At 37.6% G+C, this 12,768-nt stretch overlaps 1 protein-coding gene and 1 long non-coding RNA gene across 3 annotated transcripts in view; one reads left to right on the top strand and one right to left on the bottom strand.

The window, feature by feature from the left end:
* The window catches only part of LOC129759603 (NADH dehydrogenase [ubiquinone] 1 beta subcomplex subunit 10), a 31,159-nt gene that overhangs the window by 165 nt on the left and 18,226 nt on the right, over positions 1–12,768 (top strand). Inside the window, exons 2-3 of the mRNA XM_055757075.1 lie at positions 30–127; positions 1,654–1,789. Of these exons, the coding sequence (XP_055613050.1) occupies positions 40–127; positions 1,654–1,789 (224 nt within the window). The 5' untranslated portion in view covers positions 30–39. The remainder of the gene's footprint in view (positions 1–29; positions 128–1,653; positions 1,790–12,768) is intronic.
* Positions 1,680–11,433, bottom strand: LOC129759606 (uncharacterized). Of its 2 annotated transcripts, XR_008740199.1 has the most exons (4): positions 11,254–11,433; positions 10,736–11,153; positions 8,896–9,108; positions 1,680–1,970 (listed from the first exon to the last, which is right to left on the bottom strand). It is a non-coding gene; the product is annotated as an uncharacterized LOC129759606 (long non-coding RNA). The 2 variants fall into 2 exon arrangements; XR_008740198.1 differs by lacking the exon at positions 1,680–1,970 and having other exon boundaries at positions 8,736–9,108.

Here is a 12,768-nt window from a genome sequence, read left to right as displayed (position 1 = left end):
ATAATTATTTATTCCATAAATTATTACAGCTACGTGAACATGCCGGAAGCACCCGCTCGTAATCCGCTGGAAAGCTTCACCAATGCAGTCAGCTCGATGATCGACGGACCAGTCACCTGGTTCCGCGGTAAGTAGAAATAATATTACGGTTATTGTAACATCCAAACTTAAGATGTTGAAATCTTATAAACAAGATAGGAAAAAGCAAAACGTTTTATCTTGAAATGCATTATATAATTTTTAAGTCTGCCAAACGCAAAAGGGATATTCGGCTTTTTTATTTTCCAAATCAAAACAAATAATGGGAAAGTGAGGGCATAACGCACATACTACAAAATTGTTATTATAAACTAAATAAACTAGCTGACCCGGTGTGCTTTGCTACCCATTCCATGGAAAAAAATGTTGATTAAATTTTTTATACATTTTAAGAAATTTCCTGTTTAATTAAATTTCAACATATTCAGAAGCAAACAATTTTTCATGGCATATGAGCTTCTAGATTGGCTCGAGTCTCAACGTAACTTAAAGATTTCAAGGTTCAAGGAGCCTCTCTTTAGAAAAAAAAAATATAAAGGATCTTTAATACCATAAATAAACATTTTTAAAAAAAATAGCCCCGGAAGGAGTGTTCAGATACAGATAAATTTGTTCATAATCAAAGCATTTTGTATGGGAACCCCACCTTTTTGAATTTGGAAGTTTTTAGTAGTATTTTAAAAACCATTCCCGGTCAAGAAAACGGCTATACACTAAATTTCACGTTGATCGGTTCAGTAGCTTCAGAAAATTGTTCGCATTGTGTCATATTTTTTTTTAATTTTGAATGGGATCTCTAATCCAAAAAAAAAACTCTAGTATACCAATGGGATGAATAAACCCAAGAGGCTCAAAATCCAAAATAAAACAACAACAAAAACTCTTGCATACCAAATTCCACATTGATCGGTTCAGTATTTTTCGAGTCTATAGGGAACAGACATTCAGACAAGAATTGATTTTTATATAGATAAAAAATTCCATTCAGGCATGTCATGCAAGAAGACACCATGTTCATTTCTATACTTACCTTACATAGTTTTTTTTAATAATAACAGCACTTGCACAGAGTTATCATCCTCTCGTTAACTTTTCAGATTTTGTCGGGATTTTCAGATTTTTGACTATATGTCATACTTTTTAACTGCCATTCCAAGCGAAACTGTCCCATGTGAAAAAACGTGCAGATGAGAAAAACGCGATTGAAATTTTAGCTATATTTTTAATTATTCTCTCAAACTAATTCACCGAAAGTTGTTTCGGTGAAGAAATATGTGGCAGACTACTCAATATATTTGAAGGGATGATTCCCGATCTTCAGAATATCCTGAAAAACATGAACTTGAGAGTTATGAAAAGCATCGCAAATTTCATCGAGTCGGCCAAGATGGTCAAACAATGGCAACAAGATACCAGATAGCTAAATAAAACCATAATCTTTAACAATTTTAAACGCAGAAGATCATTGAACGCAGTTTTATCAAAATTAATCCATTGCTGTCCAACGAATACCTATCACCCTAGTGCTTCTTATTATTAAATTAAATGTGATAATGCACCAATAAGTTTAAAACCTGTTTTTTTTTTATTTGCAACCACTTAATTTTATTTCAGAATCGGTCGTTGAACCGAACCGCAAATCCTATCCATGGTATCATCAAAAGTTCCGCCGGGTGCCCACCATCGACCAGTGCTACACCGATGATGCCGTTTGCTTCTTCGAAGCAAACCAACAATTCAAGCGGGACAAGTAAGTAAACTGCAATATTTTAGTTTTTTTTTGTCTCCTTAAAACCACCAGCATAGTAAAAATATCAAAGCCAAACCAGCGAATACAAAGTCTCGGATGCAGGCTTCCTGTCTCCATCGTATGTATCCATTGGTATGCATTTTGCTTTTTTTAATGTGAATTTTTGAGGTTCTGATAATTCCTAGAAAACAAAACAGAAACGTAATCACGCAGTCGCAATCGTTCAGGTAGTACATTTCAAACAACACACAATGTAAGAAAAAATAAATGGACCAAACGGAGTTTTTACAGGCCAACTGGTTCCGTTAAGACTGATGTTTACACCATGGCGGACATTTTAACGGCTCGATGCTGTCGGCCTGCTTGCCGGTGTTTACTTGAGCAAAACTTTCGCTACGCATTCAGAATGAAATTGTTTGTTTAATAGTGATAAAAATGGATATTGGCAAAAATTAGCATCGGGTTAATAGCGTTTGGCAGGCATTATATCTGTTTTTCGGGAGTGAAAATTGTATATGTTGGTAAATATTTTCGATATAATATTGGACTAGCTTTTTTTCTGTTTGGTTTGGTTAAACAACGGAATAATAATTAATAGGAGTGACCTCACATTTGTTTAGTCATTTGAGTGAGTTTAGTGAGTGCTCATGTGTTAATCGGGTACTTTGCTCTTGTCTGCCTTCAAGGATCTCGCTTGAGTGTCATGACAAGTCAAAATTATGTCACGAAATAATCGACGTTTGAAAAACTTCATTGTTAGTTGTCCATATTCCAGATTGTCAGAATGTTGAATCACATGATGTTGAATTGCGTCTAGATTTTAATTAGATCATAGTAAGCGATTCTATGTTAGTAATAAGTATGCAATTAGAAATGAATTTCAATCCTGTTCTTTCTAAAGCCCTACAGTAAAAGTGCGGCAGACTGCATTTCGCACCGATTCGGCAGCACTGAAAAAGTTTCTGTTATCCTTCAACCCTGCCAATAACGAAAACATTCGCATGACTTCTTGTTGATGTGCAACTGTGTCGCAGATTGTGAAGTTGATTTTCGTTTTGAGAATATTATTTAATTTGTTCTCCGTTGTGTCAATTGTTAAAATAAAAATTAAGTGCTTCTTTCCGTTTTGCTCCAATGAATTTTCTCAGCATTCTTGATTAATTTCAATTAAAAAATTGAAAGTCACAGTCACACAGATTGCAATACCTGCCACGAATTTGAAATGGTAAAAATGGTTATGCTCGATTGGAACGACTTTTGACAGTTCGATTGGAACTCCGCGATGACAGTCTGCCACACTTTCATTTTAGGGCTTTAGTTCTTACTGCCAAGCAGAGTACCATCATGTCACCATTTACCGCCCAGTTAAGCGGTTTTTCAACTTCAAACATGTGTAATAAAAAAACGACGGCAGATTTTTATTCGCTTTCTTTTCCAATACATCTCAAAACTGCTCTACTTTAAATAAAAAAATTAGTGGAAAGCGAAAAATGTACGCTTTTAAAAATAATTAACTGAACGTTGAGGTGTTCCACTGGCCCTATTACCGCCCACTCGACTTTTTCGGGTATCGATAATGTTTTCTTAAGGAAAAACTATCTAACAACACGGAAACTGTTCTTTTTAATATTGTCCATGTAACGAGCTGTCAAAACCACATTTTGGATCTTGAGAGAATACATTTTGTGAAATCTTTTCCGCTAATTTTGTTCAAATTTTAACAAAGTGCGTTGACTGACAAAATGATGATTCCCGGCAAACAGCCTCAAGTAATCGGTTACTTTCAGCGATAAAACATCATTTTCTAACGTAATCAAACTAAATGCTTCTTACAATTTACACTTTTGACACAATGCATGCGTTAAAAACAAAGAAATTGTGCGTGACCGGTAATTAGGAACCCACACTTTTTTTTATACACCAATTACCGCCCATCACTAAACGCTTCAAAAAACAACAACTATTGAAAAAATCGAAATTTTCCCGATGCAAATCTATTCTACAAAAATCAAACTATCGTTTCAAGTCGATTGTAAAACAAATAGGTACTATTTAGTAAACAAAACCCCTTTTTTTCCCTAGGAGCACAGTTATGCTTAGTTCGCTAACAGGCATCGAATTCAATAATTTGACCGGAAACGAAAAACCAAATATTTTATTTCTGGCTTTAGTTAGCAAAATTAAGTGATGATTTTTCAGTGAAATGGTCGATCAATGATGCCGACACAGAACACAGGTCTTATTTTTGGAGAAAAAATTCCAGTTTTTTCAAAATACACACAAAAGGGTGATTTCGGGCGGTAAATGGTGTCTGGGCGGTAAATGGTGTCTGGGCGGTGAATGGTGACTTGATGGTAGTTCGTTCTACGGCTCTCGTCCGATTACCAATAGGTTTTGACCTTTTGGGAGTCCGTGAAGAAATCGGAGTGCATCAAGAACTGAAGATTTGAATCATCAATCAGTTTAATGATGGGGTCAAACCAATTAGAACAGAGTTAACCGATCAGAATTCCTTGGCTTCTGATGGGTCGAGAGTACTGGCCAACCTGAAAGTTCGCTGTGCAGACACGTGGAGAAATTGTTCTCCTGCTCGACCCCGTAAATAACCTGCATTTGAGGAACGTGCCAACCGCTCGAGAAACATGGTCACGTCTGGAGGCAGCATTTGAAGATTCCGGATTAACCCGGAAAGTTGGATGGTTGCAAAAACTCATCGAAACTAATTTGGATTGTTGTGATTTCATGGAAACCTTCGTAAACAAACTCATAGCAGTGACAAATCAGTTGCGTGACATTGGTTTCGATATAAGCGACGAAGCGGGTGGGCACGTTGTTGATCGCTGGTTCACCTGAGGAGTATCGCCCCATGATTATGGCCCTTGAAAATAAGGGAGCAGCTATAAATGCGGACCCCATCAAGGCCAAATAGCTGCAAGAAACGAGAGTGCCGTGGTCTGGTGTTGCTTTTTCTGGAAGAAGTATGATCACAAACTGAAACCCGAGGAAAAATGATCGTCATAGGTTCAAGGCGGTACATCACCGCAAGGGTTGATACTGGGCCCGGTCCTGTGGAATATTACGTACGATGAGGTGCTGACATTGAGCCTGCCAGAGGGAATAAAGTTGGTTGATTTCGCGGATGACGTCGTGCTTAAGCATAGATCATCTTTAATCTGGACGCATTGTTTATTATACCATAGCGCTCCTAGTTGTCGGCTCTGGAATGTTTTGACAGTAGTTTGTTTTGAAATGTTTCCTCTATCAGTGCTGAACATTTCATTACCATTCGTTTTGTTTCAAAAAACTTAAACGTGATGGAAGCCGCTAGACGAAAATTAATTTTGGACACTCACGGCAAAAAACCCGACGTGGTCGGGTTCAAAACTCTAAATCGATAAAAATGGTCGAATTGACCGTGTGCAACGTTCTCAAACGTTTCCGTGAAATGCTTACTATCGATTGGCAGGTTCAAACCAAGCGTCATAGTGGAACTAAGGATCGGAAACTGCATTTTAAGGTGTTGAGAACGATCAAGGCAAACCCAGGGCAGTCGGACTATAACATCGCCATGAAATTCAATGCCTGCACCGTCAGAAAGTTTCGTCTGCACGAAGGAATACGATCTTATCGGGCCAGTAAGCAACCAAACCGGACCTTGAAGCAGAATGTAGTAGCCAAAGGACGTGCCCGGAAGTTATACAACAAGGTTCTAATGAAGTACGACGGATGTATCCTCATGGATGACGAAACGTACGTGAAGATGGATTTTGAGCAGCTTCCTGGCCAAAAAATTCATCGGGACAACGGGGTGGATTTAGTCGAAGACATCAACCCACCAAACTGCCTACAATTCCGCCCTATCGAAAAATATTAGGCAATTGTCAAGCAGAAGATGAAGAAGAATGGATGCGACTCGGGATGCAACAGAGATGAAGAGATGGTGGAAAAAAAAAGACCGCTGTGGTCAGCGAACAGGGTGTCCAAACTATGAAGGGTATTCGAAGAAAAGTTCGAAATTTCATCAATTATTTTTCCTTTAAAGTGCAATAAAAAACCTACATTTTGAGTACAAAACAGAAATCGTCGAGCTAAGAGCTTCAGAGACTGTTGAAGCGGTAGAGAGCTGGATGCACTCTAAGAGTTTGCAGTTGGCTCACCACAAAACCGAGATGGTCCTGATATCAAACATGATTTCACAGCAAACAGGCAGGGTTACAGTTGGATCATGCATCATCGAATCAAAGCGCGAGCCCAAGTATTTGGGTGTGATGATTGATGACCGGCTCAGCTTTAAAAACCACAGTGAGTATGTGTGCAAGAAGGCGGCAACAGCAAAGGCAGCACTGACGAGGATAATAGCGAACAACTCCGAGATCCAAAGTAGTCAGCGGAAGATAATTTCGAGGGTGGTTTCGTTAATCCTTCGGTATGTAGGGGCGGCCTGGAAGTTTGGGTCATCATTGCATGCCTCACCTTTTCGTCGGAGGCTGCATGCGTTGTGACGGGAGTCATGCCCATCTCGATTTTGTTGGTCAAGGCCTCCTATTGCTACAAAAAAGAAGCACGCAAAACATGAGAACACGATCCAGAGATAGCTTCATTGCCAACTGGTAGCAGCTGTGGGACAGCTCAGAAAGAGAAAGGTGGACCCATCGTTCGATCCCAAATATCAAGGAGTGGATGGATAGAAAGCATGGCGAAGTGGATTTCTACATGGCGCAATTCCTGACTGGTCATGGATGCTTCAAGAAGTATAACCACAGGTTCGGACATGTGACTTTGCCGGTCTGCCTAACATGCGGTGACGTGGACGACACACCCGAACACGTGGTATTCTATTTTCCAAGATTTGAAGAGGAACGTGCCAACATATTCGCCGCCTGTGGACCAGACACGACATCGGACAACATGTTTCAGTAGATGTGTGATGACATTAACACATGGCAGTCAGCGATGGGCTCGTCCGGATAATGACTGCTTTGCAAAGGAGTTGGAGACTGACGCAAATTGCGATCGACATAGGATAACGTAACTTAACTTTACTAAGCTTAATAAATCTGAAGCTATCAAATGCACTACTCTAAACAATCAGCGTGAAGATGACCTCGGCTGGTCAGGATGAAATTTAATTTAAATATGAACTTTTAAGCGAGGGTTGCATAAGCAGCGCATATGCGTGAATTAGACCCCCTTCTGAAGTATTGCCTTATAGGGCAGTTACCGGTTAGCGATATAGTCTGAGGCCCCAGATGGAGTTTAGGGCGTATGTATATACGGATGAGTATATAACGAGTCGACCCATTGGTTCCATGGACCCAGATAAGTTCTGGGGAGACACGGCACTCGACGTGCCTTGGTACCGATTCGTAAAATTCCTTCTTCGAATTTACAACCTGGGTAACCAAAAAAAAGTACAAAGCGGTTTAGCAAATGGATTTCAAACTGACGTCAGCTGTTTTCAACAAGTTAATCACGAAACAGTCATCGCAAAGCTTCAATGTTTCATTATTTATGTGTCTATTCGGAAGGAATTCACCTAGGATCAATATTATTCCTAATTTATTTCAACGACATGCGAATACTTCGGACAATTAACGACACCGTAGATATGAATTTACTGCAAAGACAATTTAAACGATTTGCCGGCTGATGCGATGTTAATCACCTGGCAATCGCCCAAGTTGATCATGTTAATTATCTGGGTGCCATACCCATACCAATTACATCATCGTGATTACTCCTTTGATATCAAATGTTGCACAGAAAAACGCTCCGAGGATGTCTAGTGTCTGAAGTTGGGTATTCTCGATCCTCGAACATGTTTCTGCTCATTAATGTCTCTTTTAGCAAAATGGTTCCACCGTGGTCGAGGTCATACAATTGTTGAGGTCTTTTTTATAGCCCTCCGTCATCAAAAGCAAGACCCGTTCCGACTATCTAGCTGCAAATTGATTTAAGTTGGCAAATTTGGAAATGTGGTTCATGAAAAATAAGAGCTTGAATCAGAGCTGCAAATTATCAGTGTCAGATAGCCAATGTCAGCCGACTTTGATACTGCTATGCATGTCTATGTCATGTGATACTGATTTTTGGTCAGCGACATATGATTACAAATTCATGACCAAGTTGAATAAACGACATCATGCTTGCTTCGACTTTTTTCTTCTTACGGCCAACAGCAACATTTTTTCAACTGTTGCTCAACTTATAACGTAAAATCTCTCCCAAAACAGCCAGAAAATGAAAAAGAAAGATGATGGTAAGAGTGGTGCGAGTGGAGTTCAAAAATGTCATTCGATATTGACATTGCTGCCTGACCGACATTGTAGCTTGGTCATTCAACTTGTAGATGACTTTGATATTCCTTCGATAACATTGACTACTATACCTTGGTAGGGTCGAACGAAATTGACTGAAATTTATCAGCCTTGGCTTGAATTCATGAAAAATAAGAGCTTGCTGTGCTCGATTTCCAACAGCATCAAAATGCTGCATTATACTGATAAACCTTCAACCACTGATCATACTGACATGACACTAAGAACAAAAATTTGACCATTTTTTGGCTAATTTTTTGTCAAATTTCGCAGGTTCGCAATACCGACGGTAGATGGCACCTGCAAAAGTGGACAAAAAATGCCCAGTAGGAAAAATGTACCTGTTATTTAGCACGATTTTATCGTAGAAATTGCCTTTTTTTAAGTAGGGTGGCACTTTCTAACTGGGATAGCATTTCTCCAAATCGATCGATGCGCACTCTGGTATAGATATTGCGTACTGTTGGAAAAATTATCCAACAAACGAAATCGAGTGTCCAGTCAGTATGGTCAGTGCTTCAACCAAACGCGTTTTTTTACGGAAATCCGATTGATTTATCGTTAAAACAACCCACACAAAACACGTGCTATTCCTGAAACACATCTTGATTTATTCACAAGGTCATCAATTTCGTTCATACTGTTTTATTAGAATCGAAAAGATCACGTTTAGTTTTATTAATCACTACATCGTTCCCGGAGAAAAATGATCGAACACTATTTTACGACCTCTGCCCATTAGTAGTGCACACATACAATTGTAAGAACACGGTTTCCACTTGAATTTACCGGGGACTAGCACTAAGTAATTCCGTTCCTTGTGAGTTTCTATCCTTTTTGAGAGGCCAATTTCTCATACTAAATTCGATTCCTCCTTACAATCACTACTGATTTCGTTCTGCCATTTGCATAACAAATGTACCATCCAAAACTGCAGTCCGATAAAATGATTGATCGTCAACCGTTTTTCGTCTCCTTTCCCCTTCTCGTTGTTGTTTGTGGCTGCAAAAATAGTGAGGAGGGAGAAGAAAAAACCTGTAAATAAATAGCTGACTCTGCGTCATCATCGAAGATTTAGCTGATCGTGTGTTGGAAAAGCCATGAGTTTTCAGTGAGGTATCAACCCACTGATTGTAAATCAACATCATCGTCATCCCCCCTTACCCAGTATGGTTGGTGGTGGTTTATGTGACGTTGGAAAATGTGGAGACACCATGCTGAAATGAAATTGGAAGCTTGATCATCTGCGTTTTTTTTTAATTTGCAAACCAGTCAACATTAACTGGACTTTTGGCCTCCTACGAAAGTGAAAAAAAAATTTCCATAAAGAAATGGGAGAAAACACTGGCGTACTATGTCGTTTTCAAAGAAAAATTTCTGAGGTTGAGAGTCTGGATAAAAAAAAAACACAAATTGCATTTTTTTTGCAATTCCTTTACATTGAAATTGAAAAACTATTGATTATGATTGTGCACTTTAATCGCTGTTTTAAAAATTCATCTTGAAATCTGTATCTAAATTCTCGATGATATTTTAATGGTCTATTTTTATTCATTTATTATAAAATTAACAGATCATATATTGATCCAAATGATATTTTAAAAATAAAGGAAATTAACTACCAATACAAATCTTCACTGAACTTAGAACACTTAGAGCACTTAGAAGAATTCTTAATTCTTCTTCGGAATACATCCCTCGAAACGTCAAAATCAAAATGCTCTGAGAAGCGGTAAAGTCAATGACGCCAATTACACTAGTTTACAAAATTTAAAAAAAATACCGTGAACTTAATTGATCGACCTATATTTTTAAAAATTCAAAAAAAATCTCAGTAGAACAATTTTTGAGTTATACTCCAAATATGAAATTTTTGAAAAATAAAAAAAAAGTACAAGTACTTAGATTGATATTATGTATCTCGGACTGAATAACAGTAATTTGATATCTCTTTTTGGCATATTAAAGGTGAACAAATTTGCTATCAATCATCTTAACCATTTTTGCGCATAAGCAACACTATTGTTGATATAAATGACTTTATGATGAAAAAAATTATAAAAAACGCATTTTCAGAGAAAATTTTGTTTCAGCGAAAGTTTTAGACTCGATGGTTAAAACTTTTTTTACTAGAAATTTTTTTAACTAATTTACTTTTTTTGGTAAACTAATCTGATTCTGTATCTAAAATTTGAATCTTACACTGAAATGTGAATCTGAAATCTGAATTTGAAATTTTTAAATCTGATTTTGAAATCACAACTAGAATCTGAAATCTAGATTTGAACAAGAAATCAAAATCTGATGTGTAAATTCTGAATATTTGATTTTGAAAATTTATCTTAATTTTAAGGCTAAAAATATTATTTAAAAAATCAAGGAATATCCTAAGGGTCTCAGATTAATTCCCTTTTTTAAGTAGATTTTGTTTATGATAGTTGGCATTGTTGCCAAAAAATATTTAGAACATTTTTCTGATATGAAATTTTTCTCAAACACTTAGCCTTCGACGATATCGTTCTGTAAATTAGTTTGATGATGGTCAAGAATGTTTCCAATTTCATTTCGTCGTGGAATCTCAAGTGAATAGTGATCGATTGGAATGGATTAATAATATGTAACATATTACCGTTATTAACTAAACGCCGACTTATGTGTGGCAGACCAGCTTTCGACAGACGGCAGTTGGCGACATTTAAAATGCATCACCACGATCATACACTACTGATCCCATACAACTTAAATGCACGTGGTTTCCAATTGGCTATAAACACTTGTTCACAATGTGGTTGAGAATGGTGAAAATTTTGATCACTATTAGATAGAACAGGTTTCCGGTCCCAAGCCGAAAAACGCTACCCCTTTGAACTGGCATGCATTTTCTTGACTTAACTTCCGTGGTGTTTTTGCTGTATTTTGTATACTGCTTAGGATTCGAAATGCTGCCCATTATTTCGAGCACTCTGATAGTTCTTCCAGAAGCAACCTCCTTTGAAAGTTTGTTTTAAATTCGCAGATCATAAACCGCATCAATGTGGTCCAAGTGCCTGGAAGAAAATTGCAATCAAAATAAAATCCATAAATTTATTAGTCACTCTACCAAACATGTGCTCCGAAGCTAGGCGACTTCGACGCATCCCCCCTTACCTGATGCGCGTTGGCTGGTGTTTGCATTTGTCATTCATAGCGCGCAAACGGTTGCGCTAGCTATAAATCTTCGATTTTATTTCCATACAATTTCGCGGGCGACAGTAACCGATATTTTATTCTCCGTATAAAACTCCAGACCATGCCCGTTAAAAATGGTTCCGACCGAATCGTAGAAGTTTTCAAGATCGACTGAAACCGATCCAGGCCGGGAGAAACTTTCTGACCGATGGATTGTGTGGTTTGGTTGTGGCCATTTCGTTTTGTTTTTCTTTTACCTTTCACCGTTGCCGATTTTCGGCTATTAGATTACAATTTACCTAATAGAACGATAATGTTTACATCCATCGGGTGGTCCAAAGTTAAACCGATGTTTTCGGCGTCGGCATCTTGTCTTAGCTTGGACTGGTAATTATCACTTTCTTCTAAAAAAAACAAGAATAAAACAATCATTTAATCCACCTTGAAGGGATTTAAAACTTCGGGTATCGTATTGGTATTGAAGGCATTACGTAACCCTAATCCGCTCTAGAGTGTCAATATGACACTATTGGAAGTTTGGCGGCTTGTAACTTTATTCGGATGCATCCAAATAAAAAAAATCTTAGGGACCCTCAATGAATTTTTGGAAACTTTAGTTTTGCATCATTTCTTTTTTATGGACGCACCAGGAAAGCCCTAGAAAAAAACTTCCTATCAGACCCTGAGTGTCAACTTGACACTCCTCGCTTAAAAACGCTATATCTCTCTTTTTTCTCAACCGATTCTATAGTTTTAGAAACCTTATAATAGAACTCAAATATAATTCTCTGACATTATTCAACTACAACACTTCAGTTCTCCGTTATTCTAAATCAAGGTTGCGAAATCTCATGAGATTGAGATTTTTTTGAGTGAGATTTTCCCTTTTTGAATCTCAGTGTGATGTTAGGTAATCTCATCGTGAGTATCACAAACGGTTCTTGTCTCTGAATGTCAACGCTTTCTCAGACTGAGAATCACGAGCAGAAAAACTACTTTTTGGAAGGCAGAGATGCCATGGAATAATATTTTAAGCTCTTCAACAATGAAACAGTGAAACAAGTTTTATAGTTCAGAAAAAGCTGAACATACCACGACTTTTTAAAAACTGTCAGTTATACTTGATGAATGTTAAAGGTCAGTTATACTTTTTTTTAAACATTTTTATAGAGAATATACTGTTAAAAGCTCAGTACAATCAGGTTGATGATAAGAATTCGTTTTTATTTTATTTCTGTCTGTAGCAAAGTTGCGAAATCTCGTTCAGTTAAGATTTTATCGAGTGAGGTTCTTCCTTTTTGAATCCCAGTGTGAAACGTTAACGTTGATTGTTAATGAAATCTTTGATTTTAATTTCTGAAGAACGTATTATCTTGACTTGTAAGAATCTGTTTATAATATTTATGTCTTAGTTTAATGAAAGTTTTACAGGATGAGCTAATAGTTTTTATGACCAAATATGTTGATGAGTCTCGCTCGTATTCAGAGGATTAA

The sequence above is a fragment of the Uranotaenia lowii genome, unplaced genomic scaffold (genome assembly GCF_029784155.1).
Source record: "Uranotaenia lowii strain MFRU-FL unplaced genomic scaffold, ASM2978415v1 HiC_scaffold_20, whole genome shotgun sequence".
Lineage (NCBI taxonomy): Eukaryota > Metazoa > Arthropoda > Insecta > Diptera > Culicidae > Uranotaenia > Uranotaenia lowii.
This window is presented reverse-complemented; position numbering and strand designations above follow the sequence as displayed.